A 16,822-nucleotide genomic window follows, 5' to 3' on the forward strand; every position below is an offset into this window, starting at 1 on the left:
CATCATGGCTTGTCTCCTCTGCACAGTTCAAAGCAATGAAGTTTAGGTGGTTTGGACATGCCAAATTGGCCATAGGTGTGTAAGTCCCACACCATGTAGTAATGGGGAGGGTTGTGGAAAGGCTTGGCAACCTATACCCTGAAAAAAAACATTGCCAAGCAAATTCATGGATATGGTGACTGGTGAGAGATGGCCAAAAAATCACAATGAGTCAGATATGACTGAAATAGTAATAGATAGATGACTGTTTTGTATGCAAGTCAATACCACATCTTCCCTTTAGTCTCCCCCTCAGTAGAAATTGCATTCCGGAGGGGAAACTCATTCGACCAAAAGGGGCACTTTCAGTTTCACGATTAAAGGGGCAGGGGCTCAAGGGTTTACACAGACTAAACGATGGAGCTAAACAAGCACAGGTGAACACAATGGGTTGCTATGGAAACAAACGATGAGCTGGAGCATGGGGAACAAAGGAAACAGGAAAAACAAGGTAAAAAAAAACAACATAACCATTACAGTATCAAGTTACAAACTAACTCACTGAGCAATAGACCATGCTAAAGCATGCTTTCTAAAGTTCATAAAAATTTCTACAGTCTTTGTGGTGTTAAGGTCCAAATTGCTGGTAGCACATAAGAACCACTGAGAGAAATACATCTTGTTTCTTTCCAGGCTTTCATCTCAGATTATTCCCTGGAAATACATGGGTATAGGGAAGAGGACACTTGAGAAGCTGTGGAGTTGCATTTACAGTACTTGGTTTACATACTTTAATGCTTACATTTAATGAGAAATCTAAGAATCCACTTGTAAATGGACTTTAACAATCATGCATGAGAAGTTGATCTAAATATAAGTAGGCCTATGCAAATGAAAATGAAAAGACTGAAAGGACAAAAAGTCTACATTTATTTTGTGAAATATCAAAACAGAAAAATGCAAACAAGGATTTCACAACTCCTTCCAAACTACTACAAAAATATGAAGACATTTGTTAGCGTACTGCATATAATACTGCTATTGTTTGAGTGTTGGTAGTGGCTGTGAAGGATTCTGGTGAGCTGCAACAGTAAAAAGACTTCATTATGTTTTCAGCATCACTCCTCATGAACAAGTACAATAAACAGTCAGCAAGTGGGTTGAGATACAAGAGACAGTGACAAAACAGATAAACCTTAAGAACGAAAGGTGGATGGTGCTCCAAAAACACTAAACAAATACTTGTAATTGAGAGGGGGAGGATAAGAAATGTGTAGTTCAACAGCACAAGAGACAGACTACCCAAAATTAATTTCCGCTTATGAGCAGTAAGTGATATTGCGTGAGAAAGACTCCTCCAAGTACCTACAAAACATAGGAGGATTACTGAATAAGGGATAAAACATGCTAGACACTGGGAAAACATGGTAAAAATGTCTTGCTGTTTAATGTTTGTAAAGGTCAAAGGCACTAACCAGATGATGAAAGAAATAAAACAGGACATTTTTAATGAATGGTGAGATCTGTACCAATGAGGATAAGAAACTAAAATGAATCTTTCAATAGCAATACATGCCATGAAAAACAAGCCTACAATCAAACAATACTTATATGCACTCCATAATGCAGCATTCGCTAACTTGGTTGTTAAAACAAATATGAACCCAATCTGTAACAGATCTGAAAGAATCAAATTTATCACATAAACCGAAGCAGCACGATGAGACTTGATGAGAAAACACAATGCAAACAGGGTTAAGAGGACGACTGGAATCTCAATGATACATAAAATCCAGATAAACACTGCTTCTGCATGATCTACTTTATTAAGATTGATCATTGACTTGTTTAGTGCATCAAAGCTGGTGATGTTGAATTGTGTCATGGTCTCACAAAATCTTGGCAGTCAGCACTGAAATAACAACAAACCTGAGATTAGTTTTACTGTTTATAATGTCTGAAACAGAATCACACACATTTATGTCTGACTGAAATGAAGAATGAGTCATTAAATCATTTATTCAACAGAATCGATTCATTCAAAAACACAGATTCATTCAGAATTGCCACTGTGTGTAGCTCGGAGACACATAATGATATATTCTGCACTATTTTTTTGTTGGCTGAGCAAAAATACAAAAAAGTAACGGAAAATGCTGTGTCTAATATGTGTTACTCAATAGTAACTTCTTGTTTAATGCACTGTTGTATAAAAGCACAATCACACTCACAATCATGTTCTTGGTATAAATATCAGCAAAGCTGTGTGATTTTGCATAAATATCATAAAACACTTTCTCTCATTTTCTCTTTTTACTAAAAAAAATTGCTGAATTCAGGGACTCAACAGCTTTCACTTAACATATTCACTAATCAAACAAATTTAGATAACCTTGACTAAAAACTGTATTTTTGCACATCTGTATTTGAATACAGATGGTTTATAGCATGATTTATGCCTTCACATTTAATCATACTGTAAAAGCCATAAAATAAAAAGCTAGCTAACAAAATGAACAAGACAGTTCAGTGACAGATCACATACAGTATGGTCTTACCTCAGACTGTAGATCCATTTACTTATAAGCTGTTCATGGTTATCATATTTTATAAACACATCTAAATAAACAAAGAACCAATAAAACACATTATATCAGACAATAACCTGAAACCAAAATGTATCGGTAACACTTTACAATATAAGGACCGTCTCATTTGTTAACATTAGTTAAGGTATGAGTTTACATATTATATTATCACAACATTTACAACCTTTGTTAATGTTAGTTAATAAATATGTTCATGCTCATATTAGTTCACAGTGCATTAACTAACGTCAACAGATACAACTTTTGATTTTAACAATGTTTTAGTTAATATTGAATTTAACATAAATAAATGCTGTAGAAGTTCATTGTTAGTTCATGTTAACTAATATACTAATGAAACGAATGAAACCCTATTGTAAAGTGTTACCAATGTATCTTTCAAAAGCAAAGCATTTCATAAAATAGATACGTACGTGCAAACAGTACTGAGATGCTCTAACCAATGCAATTTCCTCCCTTTAGATAGTTTGTAATATAATTAATAAGTATCTGTAACAGATAAGAGAGAACCTAATGTATTATAAACTAAAACATCATGATGATACTTAATGAGAAAACACATTGCATACAGGGTTAAGAAGACTGATTGAGACAGATTCTCAATGTTTAGAATTATTTTCTAAAATACAAAATAACTTTTATTTTAGCAGTTGCAGTCTTATCCATAACATGTTTAATATTTTTACAAAAATCAAGTGGAATATGTGTTAACTGGCAGTGTTTGTAGAAGCACATAGGAACAAATTCAAGACAATTTCAATACATTAAAACTTTATCGTACCTGGAATGGGACTGTAAATCCACACAGCACTGTTGATTTTGCTCGTCAGCTGATGATAAAAAAGAAGAAGGTCCGAGAGATTTAGCATTAATATAAGACTTTCCATTCTAAACCACAGAGTGTTTTTGCTTAACATCCCTCGAGTATAATTGCACTTTCTCAGGCAAATTGCTTTGGTCTCTGTGATTATAATCCATTTCCCCCATTACATCCTAAAAGCCTGCTTAAAAATTCTTAAAAGCATGTAATCAATTGATTACATTGTGGATACACATTTCTGATCTCATCAGTCCATGTTCATTAGATACACTATTAACTCTTTCCCTGCCAGCATTTAAAAAAAAAAAAAAAAGTTGCCAGCACCGCCAGCATTTTTGACCATTTTCACAAGTTTCATGGCCCCCCGAATTTTTGTTGAATGAATATCTGATACAGTATATCAAAATATATCAAAAGAATGAACAGACCCTCTGATTTTAAACAAAAAAACATTTTATTATCGCTATATGTATTCTTTTTTTAGTCAACACTTGAATGTGGGAACGTTTCATTAAAAAGCAACATTTTGAGTTTTTTTTATTACGTTTTTGTCACTACCCCTCCTACTATGCGAATCTCGAGCCCCGGGACTCCTCCCCCAGCAGGCACCGGACGTCAATATGATGTCAGATTGACGTTGGACCCCAACGTCAGACAGATGTTAGATTTTGGTTGGAAATGAAAATCGGGTTGTCGTCAGAACCCAACGTCAGATTGACGTCAACATCGAACGTCGGACAGACGTTGGATTTTGGTTGGAAATGAAAATCCAGTTGACGTTAGAACTCGTTGACGTTAATATGCAATCAAAATCGAGAAATAATATAATAAAACTGGGAATTTGTTTCTACCAGACATATATCAGTTAATGAAGAGAATATGCAAACAGCTGAGGCTGTGTTTACTGAGTGGATTTCAGATACTCCACAAATTATTTATTCAGAGAGATAATTAATGCATCAGTATTAGAAAAAAAAATTACTGCAATAATTTCACAACCACAGCAAATAAAGTAGCCTATGGTGCGCGGAAAATATCCTTCCTGAGTAGAGTGGTAAATTGGCCGGACTTGATTGCTTTTTCCTGTGGTTATTGGGAGGAGAAGTTTTCAGATGGGAGAGACATTGAAAAGACACAGAGAGGTGGCGACTAATGTGGTTAAAGTGATCTCACAGCTCTTAGGAGGAATAGGCCCTCCGTAGATGAATATAGAAAGATAGTTAGCATGGGTGGTAAATGTGAGGTAGTAGGGCTGTCTGCCCTTTGTCTGCCCTTTGTCTGCTCATTTCTCTGTTCAACCTGCTGCTTACAGGACTGCTTGCTCCGCCAACATGAGACAAAGACAATGCAGACTTTTATGTGTTTGTCAGCAATCGATACTGATTGTGAGGTATAATCTTCTCCCTCGTTTTACACCCCGTGATGGGTCTTGTTGATCTGGGACAAGGGAAGTGTTTTTAAATAGCTCTTTATGATTTTATGTGTATTGTTTGTCAGTTATATCATATGCTGCTATTGTATTTGGGGAATGTGAGCGGGGAGGGTTGCGCCTTGGGTGTCCTGGCGTGGACTGCAATGTTTTTTTATGTGTGTGTGAATGGGGTGTTTTGTAAATAAATTGATATGGATTATGAGAATGTGCAGCCCCTAGTGCCATTTTCTCTTTGCCTATATACACTCTAAAAAATATGGTTCTTTACATGCAGTTCTATTTAGTACCGTATCGTCCTGAAGAACCCTTTATATGCTGAAATGGTTCTTTGTGTTAGAGTTTAGGGTTCTTTATTCCTGCTTTTCCCGTTTTTCAAATCTGTAACTTTTAAAGCCTCCTCATTATTGATTTTCTGAAGCTCAGCTACAGCTACAGACTGTCAACATATATCTCAACAGGTAAATTATTTCTTTATTAAAATGTCTATAAATTATAACTTTAAAAATTGTAACAATAATTTCCTAACAATCATGCATTTTTCTCTTTTTAGTTTAACAGAACATGTAAGTGTGAGCAGCTCTGTTCAGGGATATTCATGAACATAATTGTTTTTACATAATCATATGGAAGAGACACAATGTAACTCTAAACTCGATTGTGTATTTCAGATGCTGTGTCACGTATCATAACCTCATCGTCTGCAGAGAGAAACTGCTCAAAATACACACATGATGAAGGACGTAAATAAATAATAGGGGAGTGTGAAGATTTTTCACTGGAACTTGATCTTCATTACTATATTGTGTTCAATGTCAATTGTTACTTATTAATGTATTCAGCTAACCTCTGTTGTAAGAGCACTGTCATTTTTGCTACAATCTGCCATGTCAATAAAAAAAAAGTACCTAATTAACATAAAAAAAGTAAAACCCAAATAAAGGCAAGACCAGACAGATAAAGGGCTAAAAAAACAATATTAATAAATAATTTATTAAAAATAATATTGATAATAGTAATATTAATAATATGAAGATATTAATATACTAATCTTAATGAAAATATCATTGACAAGGTTATTTATAACACCATTAAGGTTCTATATAGCACTTTCAAAGCATGATTCTTTATGGAACCTTTTAAAAAGGGTTCTATTTAGCACCAAAAAGGGTTCTGCTATTGTTACAAGCCGAAGAACCCTAATTTGGTACTGTTTAGAACCATTTTTCTTAAGAGTGTACATTAGCAGCCTGATGTTTTAGTCCACTGCATTGTCTGCATTTATTTATTGTCTGACATTCCCAAATATAGTGCTTTTTTTTGTTTGTTTTTTTTGTACTTGGACACATTGCACACCTGTTAGTCCAAACGGCACATTATAACGCAGAACATTAGAAGGCTATGGATGTATTAGAGTATGATGTCAATATGGGTGCAATAGGCATACCTATACAGTAACACCAGGTCAGAAGGTCACATACCTCTCTGAAAGGTGTTTACTCCTTTGAATATTTTCACTTTTCCTTTGCATCTTCCTAGTGTATGATTTTAACTATTCGAATGACTTTTAAACCATTTCCCCGATAACAGTGCAAAAGCTTGTAACAAATGTATTAAATTAGCAATGTCAACATCTCTCCTCATGAACAAGTACAATAAACAATCAACAAAAGGGTTAGGGTTAGAGTTGATTTGATACCAGAGACACCTCCTGCTGGCCTCACTAACACCTCTTCCAGCAGCAACCTTTCCCAGGAGGTCTCCCATCCAGGCACTATCCAGGCTCAACCCTGCTTAGCTTCAGTGGGCAACCAGTCTAGGGCAACAGGGTGATATAATATCTGAAAGAATCAACTAACAAAAGCAGCATGATGAGACTTGATGAGAAAACAATGCAAACAGGGTTAAGAGGACATGATACAAACAATCACAATGATACATAAAATCCAGATACTGATTATGCATGCTCCACTCTACAGAGCCGGTGGTGTTGAATTGTGTCAAGTCTTGTCAATCGGCACTGAAATAATAATAAACGGGACATTAGTTTTACTATGAAAAAAACAAACAGGTATTTACATACAAAACTCATTTCTGACTGAAATTATCACTTAGTGTCCAATACAAGCCTTATCAGTTTCAGTGCCAATTTGCATGATCTGGACATAATCTTACCTGAAGTCTTTAGATCTACTTACACCAGTGCAGATGATGCACATCCGTTGATGATGATATTACATCCTTGACATACTTTAACAGTCAAAATGAACTAGTGAAACAATACTTTGGAGAGTTATCTCAGAAAATGACCTAAAAGAAATACCCCAAATTCCTTTTAAATAAATATAGGCTAGCAGTTTTTTTTTACTTTAACCACACAATAGTATTTTCAAATCATTACATGTTAAATGTTCAGCTGTAAACACTTATGTTATCAATAATAATAATAATAATAATTTAGTTTTGTTTTACCATATGGAAAAAACCTTGAATTACAATGTAATCAACCACATCTGGTGAATTCTCAGTTTTAGCAAACACTAGTCATTTTTACAAGTCATTTTTTATTTTCTCTATAGAGAATATACACTGAACAATAATATTACACACAATATTATAATACTCTCTCTCTCTCTCTCTGTGTGTGCGTGTGTGTGTGTGTGTGTGTGTGTGTGTGTGTGTGTGTGTGTGTGTGTGTGTGTGTGTGTGTGTGTGTGTGTGTGTGTGTGTGTGTGTGTAAATGGTTTATTCACTTGATAGTGAAATATTTTTTAACAAGAAGTTTTGATAAGCTCTAAAAAACAAAACGAAAGCCAGAGACTTCAAAGTGTAAGCAGTCAGCCTTTAGATAGCATTATTTTATTCATTCATAAAGTGACAATCTTACCTCTGGATCCTCTTACAAGACTCAATATGTGATTATGAGCTGTTGTTGGTTATCATCCTCTTTTTAGCCTATCATGTCACTTAAAAAGTGGTAGGTTTTCCAGATAGGAAAACCGCTCTGCCATTACTAAGCATGAGGAGACTGATTAAACACTGTCGATACATTTATTTCTAATGGCAAAAATGTCTTCTTTATTACATAATATGTTTCAATCTTTGTAGGCTATTTTTCCTTTTTTTTTCTTTTCCTAAGTTTTGTGAGACAAAGAGAAATCCCCACATACTATACTGTATTATTTTGATAATGTCTTAAATTGTCTCTCTTTTTTAGACAAAATATTTGACCTAGTAACTTATGTGTCATGTTTATGTTTCTACTTGCCAGGTCAGAAATTGAGCGAGACACTATATGAGTTGTAAAATTCCTTTCATAGTGACCTCAGGCATGCAAACACAGGTACAACTGGTTGAGCGGTATAAATATGTAGGCTATGACTGAAAAATTATATAAAATCACAAGCTTATATCAAAACTATGGCCTTTTCTACCACAGTTTATTCCAATGATCGTGCTGAGAAGACTTGCCTAGTTGTATCTAGTTACCGCAAATAATCCTAATAAAAAAAAAAAAAAATTAGAATCCTCTAAAAAAAAATACAGTGCTACATAAGAAGTTTACATTTATTATAATCACACAACTTGATTCCTCCCACACACCAATCTGCGTACTCACTGTCGGGTGCGCATGCGCAAACAGAATCAAACTAATGATGCCGTGGCTAGTCTCCGTTGAACAGTACTTGATGGGCGGGGTTTATGGAAATATCAGCCAATCAGAGGGACCCACGATCAGTGGGCATGATGTCTGCTGGCCTGACAGCTATGCGAATGTCCAGCGTGTCTTTAGGAACTTTATACATTAAATCAGTGATTTGACGGAGAAAAGAAGAAAACATGGTTGCCATAAGCCCAGTGGCGCACAAATTGCTAAGCTACGTTCCTTTTTTACTAGTTTTGATCGATCTTCGATACGAAGGTAAGTGATCAATGCTAGTTCTGGTTAATGATAATAAATGGTTTTTAACCAGGTTTGTAGTGAACTATACGTTCGTCTTCATGACAGTTGTCTAGAGAAAGTGACTTTGTTCGTTGTTCTTAAAAATAAACTCAATACAAAGTCAGTGAGAGATGAAAAATCCCAGCTGTTTAGATGTTATTCATAGAGTACATATGGAGAACTGTCACATTAGTCCAGAAACGCAGCTGAGCATCCAGTTAACGTACCTGTCAAGCATTTTTTAAAACCTTAATAATGGTTATTGTGGGTTATTCATTCTATAGTATATCTTTTTTTTACTGTGTTTTCTATTTTACTGCTTTAAAATCTTTATTTAACTGTTGCTGAAACACTGTGGTTCCACTGCAATAATAAGTTGACACTGTTGCACTTAACTAAATGTTTACTAATCTAGTCTACTTGACTCTATTGTAATTTACTCAAGTGGAATCAACTCCATTCTAGTGGACATACTATGCCATACCAACTTTAATGTGCACTACACTACTTTAGTGTACTCTACTGTCTACTACTAAATACATGATGCAGGTATTGCATGTATACCTTGTTATACTGTATGGTTCATTCTAGACTTCCAACATATTTTCTTTTCACATGTATTGCAGGAGTTAATGGTGGGAAGGATGGTGGTGTTGAGAATCATCTGGAGATGGGGAAGAAGCTTCTGGCCGCAGGACAGCTGGCTGATGCTCTATCTCACTTCCACGCTGCTGTTGGTGAGTACTGGATCTTTTTACATGACAACCTAAATGAAATCTTGTGTGTAATGATGCAATGTCACATTGTTTTCCACAAAATGCCACTTTGATGTAAGCAGTGTGTCTAGATTTTTTCATTTATTTATTTATTTTGATTAATTATCAGACGGTGATCCCAAAAATTACATGGCATACTATAGGAGAGCAACTGTTTACCTAGCAATGGGAAAGTCCAAATCTGCACTACCAGACCTCAGCAAAGTCATTGAATTTAAACCAGATTTCACATCGGTGGGTTTTCAGAATCATTTCACACTGTAAAAATATATACAGTATTTTTAAATTATTTACCAAAACTTGTTACCCAGAAATTAACTAGTGTTTCTTCTTAATCCACAGGCTAGGCTTCAGAGAGGAAATCTACTGCTGAAACACGGCAAACTTGATGAAGCAGAAAATGATTTCAAAAGAGTGGTGAGTGACGTTTGGTTAGCATTAGAGATGCACCAATCAGACACAAACTGATCCTTATTGGCCGTCTTTAACTTGTGATGAAGGGTAGGCTGGTGCTTTAGGGTGTATATTTAAAATAGCTTCATGCAAGGATTCACACACATTGTGGAAGTCACACCTATGTTATTAATAATGCCATATGTGTTGACATTTCACCAAAATGTTAATTGTTTTCTGTAATTTTACAGCGTGGTGTATTTTGCTGCAGACAGCATATGGTTTAATATTTGTAAAACTGTGGTAAAAGTGGGTCTTTGAAAATAAGTATTGCAGATAAGGTCAGTTTTTAACATAATGCTAAAATACAGGTTATTGGTTTTGGCATAACATTTTCTGATCAGTGCACGTTTAGTTAGCGAGCATGGCCACATAAGTTCTGAGATCAATCTTTGTTCATCTTTGCAATTTTTTTTTTGAAAATTACTGTGCATTCTATATCACATATTAATATATTAATTGTATCACCTATGAGGAAACATAATATTTAATGTAACTTTCCTGATGTGCCCTCATCCTTCTCCAGAGTATTCTTAGTTGAGTCTGTCAGTGGGGTATATAACCAGTCTAATACTCCAAAGGCTTCATTTAACCTGCACAGTGCACACCTGAACTGTTGTGCTGTTCGGATACTTACTACCTGTTCATGCTCTTAAGGATGACATATTTTTTCTTTCTTTCATCCAGCTCAAATCAAACCCAAGCAGTAGGGAAGAGCAGGAGGCGCAGAGCCAGCTGAAGAAATCTGATGAAATTCAGAGACTGGTGGCCCAGGCACAGAGCGATTTCAACCGCAAAGACTACGGCTCTGCCACATCACACCTCGACATCATCATTGATGTGAGTTAACCTGGATCAAGCTATTGTCTGTAACTAAAACTGAAACCATAAAAAAAAAACTTTCACTTGAAACAAAATAAACGTTAACTGAAATAAATAAAAAATTAAAAAGTATAAATTTATAGTAAGTAAGTTAAGTTAAGTTAGTTAAGTAAGTTAGTTAAGTAAGTAAAAGTAAGTAAGTGACTAAAACAGAACAAAATTACTAAAACTTTAAAGTTAAAGTAATATATAAACATAAAATCTCATTCAATATATTATATATTCAAGATATATAGTATATCAATGATACTAAAATAGCAGTGACTATTTAGGTATGAAAGTACCTCCCTTTATAAACATGATAGTTTGTATTGGCCCTAGAGGTTCCTGTAGGTGATCCATCCTGGTTTTGTCCTGGTGCAGAAAATGATTGTTTGTGCTCAATAAGAGCACTATTTGTTCAGAAAATTTGCTTTGCATGAACTGAAAACAGAACAAATATAATATTAAATGTCAACAGCAAAGGATTCATATTTAAAATACAAAGCTAACAATGGATTACATTTGCTTGTCCTCCTCTCAGACGTGTGTTTGGGATGCGGACTCCAGAGAGATGCGGGCTGAGTGTTTCATTCAGTTGGCTGAAATGGGCAAAGCCATCAGTGACCTCAAGGCCGCTTCAAAACTCAAAAGTGACAACACTCAGGCTTTCTACAAGCTCAGCACCATCTATTATAGTCTGGGAGACCATGAGATGTCCCTCAAGTAAGTCAACATGTGGTTATTAATGCATTAAGTCTGGGAGTTTGGAGTGCACAATATAGGCCTACACTGTAAACTACCTACTTCCAGCATTATTGTTTTAATAATAGTAACTGCAAAATGCAAAGATGAATGTACATACTGTAGCTGCCACACTATGTCCAAAGTGAGTGACATCCTGGTTATTTTGAATGTCTAATAAATGTTTGGATCCAGATTTAAGGGTTTATTTTTTGTCTGCAGTGAGGTGAGGGAGTGTCTGAAACTGGACCCGGATCATAAGCAGTGCTTTAGTCACTACAAGCAAGTTAAGAAGCTCAACAAACAGATACAGGGTGCTGAAGAACTGATCCAGGAGCAGAAGTATGTCTCAAAATATTTATAAAACTAACATCAATAATGAGACTAATTACACGCACACATGTCTGGGATCTGTAATATTTATGTTTTGAAATATGTCTCTTTGGCTCACCAAGGCTACATTTATTTGAATAAAAAGACAGTAAAAACAGTAATATTGGGAAATATCATTACAATTTCATGTAACTTTTTTATTGTAATATATTTTAAAGTGTTATTTAGTCCTGTGATGGCAAAACTCCAGTCACTCCAGTCACTCCAGTCTTCCGTGTCACATGATCCTTTAGAAATCATTCTAATATGCAGATTTGGCTCTCAAGAAACATTTCTTATTATCAAGGGTTCTGATTAATATTTGTGGACAACTTTATATATTGTATAGCATTTATTTGAAAGAGAATAGTCTTTACTGTCAATTTTTGATTTAATGTGTCCTGGCTAAATAAAAGTTTTTTTTCTTCCTTGATTTAAAAATAAAGTTACTTTATTTGAACTTGTGAATGCACATTCATCAATAGGCAACTAAATGGTTGTTTTTCTAAATCCACAGGTACAGTGATGCAGTTAATAAATATGAGTCCGTTATGAAGACTGAACCAAATGTTCCTCAGTTCATACATAATGCCAAAGAGCGCATGTGCCACTGTTTGTCAAAGGTGAGACTGAGCTCCACGACCACAAGATGTCGCCGTCTACCAAAGCATACAATGCATCTGTGTGTAAGTGATAGACTAAGGTGAATATGTTTTGGTTTTATTGCACAGGACCAACAAACTGCTAGAGCCATCTCAGTGTGCAGTGAAGTTCTGAATGCAGACCCTCAAAATGTGAATGCTCTGAAAGACAGAGCAGAGGCCCTCCTCCAGGATGACCAATATGAAGAAGGTAGCATGTTTACTTAAAAAAAACAAAAAAAAACCCACTTCTTTAAAAAAGTTGAATAATTGTAATTATATATTATTAATAACTTAGTCATGGAATATAAAAAAATTGCTAATTAAATAAAAATAAATACAATAAAATGCATTACTCATTCATATTATCAGCAATTACCAATATTTTCTGTGATTATAATTTCACTAAGATCTGAAGAATTGCCCTTACGTATGGCAATAAAAATTTAAATGTTGTCCGACAGAGATATAATGGCACTGTAAAGGCTTTTGAAAAGCTCATTTATTTTTACGGTTGCTGTATATTCATGCTCAGCAGTATTGTATTTTTTTACTTTACTGTTTAAAGAATCAATAAATTGGCTTCTTTCTCAAGATTGCTCTTAAAATGATCAAGTGTGGTGACGGATTTGTTCTTTTGGCAGCCATTAAGGACTTTGAGAGTGCTAAAGAACATAGTGAGAATGATCGGCAGATCAAGGAGGGTCTGGAGAGAGCACACCGGCTCCTCAAACAGTCCAAGAAGAGGGATTACTACAAGATCCTGGGTGTGAAGAGGTTAGATAAACAGATAATGGAGAGTTTTACTATGTATTTTCAATGCAGAGGCCTAACACTCATTTCAAAATGAGTAAACATTCTTATTAAACTGCTGTGGTTGCAGAACTGCCCAAAAGAAAGAGATCCTGAAAGCATACAGAAAGTTGGCGCAGCAGTGGCATCCAGACAACTTCCAGGATGAAGAAGAAAAGAAAAAGGCAGAGAAGAAGTTTATAGACATCGCTCAAGCCAAAGAAGTTCTCACCAATCCTGGTATGTTTTAGTACCACATGTGGTGTACTTTACACTGTTGTTGCTCGGTTCTATGGTAATTACGTCTTGTTCTTCCGTTTCTCTGCAGAGATGAGGAGTAAGTTTGACCAGGGCGAGGATCCCATGGATCCAGAGAGTCAGCAGGGTGGGGGACATCACCATCACCACTTCCATGGTGGCTGGGACAACTTCCAGGGATTCAATCCTTTCGGTTCTGGGCCGTTTAATTTCAAATTCGGTTTCAACTAAGGCTCGGCTAAAAGGACCTAGGGCCTGAATATGTGCTGGAATCAGCCAATAGGATCTGGCACCTTCTGAACCTTCCCACAGGCACGGTTCTGACATGACAAGCGCCTTGAAACAGGCTGTCAAGTGATCCCGCTTGCTAACTGTTGTTCTTTGAAGCACTTCCTCTACTTTCAGGGATCTTACAATCCAGAACGCAAGGTTATTCTCCAAGCAATGTCTATACGTGTTGAACGTTTCATTCTTGAGTATAATATGTACATAGAAAATGATACTATTTTTCTATGAATCGAATAATGCTGTAAATAATTAAATAAAGAGAGATGAATGCTTATTTAAATGAATAGGTTATTTTTGCCTGGTTTTAGACACAATGTAAAAAAGACAAGTTGACATAAAAATATCACTTTATTCCTGAGAAAATCCACATCCTTGAATATCAAGGCATAGAAACAAACATGTACAGAGACAATGTGATAAAATAAATAAAATAGGGGATGTGAAAGATCTGCCTCATTACCTGGGATACAGAGATTGTTTTGTGGATTGGATCTGTAGAGTTGGCAAACTTTGTCAGCAGTGAATACAGTAATTTGAATTCACATCTCCCATTATAGTTTACAATTGTGTATGGTTTATTTAGGAAATAAATATCTAAGAGCTCTACTTAGCAGTATTCAGTATTTCAAAATATCAAGGTAATTAAAAAAATGTATCATGAGACCTTTGTTATAAAGCAACCATTTGAAATCTCAGGTACCCTTTATTTGCAAACACTGACTGATAAACTATGGTGATGGAATATTTACTGAAAATGTTTACAAAAAAGGCATATACAGTCTTCTCTGGAGGAATATACACAATATTGGCATGTTTTTCCTCTTATAAATACTACAGATATACACCAGTGCCATTATAAGTTCGTAGACTGGCCAAAAATATCAGATAACACTGAAATTTCTTTACTACTACTGTCAACAATTTATAAAAAACGTATGTCATGTATACAGTTTACATCTTGAAGTCAGAAAGAATTCAAAAAATTATATGCATAAAAAAATGCTTAAGTCCATTATTATATTTCCTCAGTGTTCCTGTTGTGGAAAACATCTCTGTATGGTAGAGTTCAAGATTTACAGGAAGTTTTGGTGCAAACGCCAAGTACTAAAGTTCATCACGTCGAGTGCCTGTTAAAATACAAATGATGTTCATGAATTTATTTAATCCCAAGGCTTACTGAAAAAAATATCGTAATTTTAGTGATGACTAAGTCTTACCTGTGTGCTGTGGTGATGGTCTACCCTGGGTAATTTTCTCCTCCTGGTCCTTCACCTGTTTCAGAAACTGCTTTATCTTATTGTCATACTCAGACCATTCTGGAACAATCCTCACGGCTGCACTCAGCTTGGGCTCTTTGGTCTTTGGGTTATTGCACTGCAATAAATCAACCCAAACAAAACAGTCAATTGTGGTGGTAAAACACTCCCTTCCACCTTTTTCAACAGTTCCTTGAGTGGCCTTATTTCATTTCCTGATCACTTCAAGTGAAAACTGCCAATGCCGTTCATCTATAATATAGCTTGATATTACCACTTTCATGACTTTTGAGTCATTTTTACAACATAACGGCACTTTCGTTGTGCCACTGGCACGGAAAGTAAAAAAAAAAAAAAAAATTACATAAACTAAGAAATGATGCCACAATTAAAAGCACACCACATCTGAGCTCAAACTGGTTACTTAACTTTTTAGCATATAAGCATAATCCTCAAATGGTTAAGATTATGAGAACCATACATTGTCAAACGTGTCCACATTTTTCACTGGTAGGGCTGTGGGCTATTGAATTTTATTTAAAGTTCTGCAGCAAATTATATTATTAATTATAATAGTATGTATATTAGAATATATTAGTAAATTATTGTCAGTGAATTGATGTAAAACCGTACACTACTGTTCAAAAGTTTGAGGTGCGCGTTATATAGAATAATTTGACAAAGACATTTATAATGTTGCAACAGATTTCGATTTCAAATAAATGCTTCTCTGGTTCATCCTGAAAAAAGATGTATCATCATGGTTTCCCCCAAAATATTCAGCAGCACAACAGTTTTCAATATTGATGATAATAAGAAACTTTTCTTAAGCACCAAATCACCATATTATAATGATTTCTGAAGGATCATGTGACACTCAAAACTGGAGTAATGATGCAAAAAAATTTCGAGAGCCCTAATGGTTTGTTAAGCGTGTCCCAAGTTCTGTGTTCTAATTATATTGTCTAAGTATATTGTTTTTTCTCATTAAAACCAAAGATATTCATCCATGATTGCATATCAAGAGCAGGGACACTTTTGTGTGCATTTTGTTTTGTGATTTCCCCATACGAAGATAGATTGAAGTGCTCGTCTGTGTGAAGCCACACAGCCACAAGAAAACACTGCTGCCTTCCAGATCGCCTCTCATTTACCAAACCAAGGAAATGAATACTCTGCTGGTCAACTGGAGATGTTTCATTTGTATTGGGTACATCCGTGCCATGAGACGATTCAAAAAGTGGTGGGGACAATATCGACCCTGGCAAAAAAATAGCCAACTCCTCCCACCTGCAAATTACACCTATGGTAAAAAATAAACCCACATGCCACTGAAGCAAAAGACTTTCACAACAAAACTTGGTATAATGAGGTGAGAGCGCTGAATGGAATGCAGTGGTCAACACTCTTGAAGCTGAGCGAGTGAGACCAGCCTGTGCTGTGAGCTGCAGCCCTCACACACATTCCCCTCACTGCCATCTCTAATGAGACATTTCCCTCTCCACCTCCCAGGAGCAGCCGGCAGGGAGGAAGAGGGTGTAAATGAGACTACTATTTTTGTCGCTCTGTGTGTGCGCGTTAGCCGTGGTGTGAATGAAGAA

General features: G+C 35.6%; 2 protein-coding genes across 4 annotated transcripts in view; one reads left to right on the forward strand and one right to left on the reverse strand.

Moving 5' to 3' along the window:
- The first annotated feature begins 8,550 nt into the window (after positions 1-8,550).
- dnajc3a (DnaJ (Hsp40) homolog, subfamily C, member 3a) lies at positions 8,551-15,564 on the forward strand. Its single transcript, XM_079881174.1, has 12 exons — positions 8,551-8,759; positions 9,407-9,517; positions 9,666-9,790; positions 9,899-9,973; positions 10,697-10,849; positions 11,415-11,596; positions 11,837-11,956; positions 12,504-12,609; positions 12,718-12,838; positions 13,272-13,404; positions 13,511-13,659; positions 13,748-15,564. Exons 1-12 carry the CDS (start codon positions 8,678-8,680, stop codon positions 13,906-13,908), a joined length of 1,518 nt encoding a protein of 505 aa, XP_079737300.1. The 5' UTR covers positions 8,551-8,677; the 3' UTR covers positions 13,909-15,564.
- The window catches only part of uggt2 (UDP-glucose glycoprotein glucosyltransferase 2), a 35,060-nt gene continuing 32,534 nt past the window's right edge, over positions 14,297-16,822 (reverse strand). For all 3 annotated transcript variants that reach the window (XM_079881171.1, XM_079881169.1, XM_079881170.1), the window contains 2 exons: positions 15,183-15,339; positions 14,297-15,092 (listed from right to left, as the gene is read on the reverse strand). In XM_079881171.1, the coding sequence (XP_079737297.1) occupies positions 15,070-15,092; positions 15,183-15,339 (180 nt within the window). In that variant the 3' untranslated portion in view covers positions 14,297-15,069. The remainder of the gene's footprint in view (positions 15,093-15,182; positions 15,340-16,822) is intronic.

This window comes from Squalius cephalus (genome assembly GCF_949319135.1).
Source record: "Squalius cephalus genome assembly, chromosome: 9".
Taxonomy (NCBI): Eukaryota; Metazoa; Chordata; class Actinopteri; order Cypriniformes; family Leuciscidae; genus Squalius; species Squalius cephalus.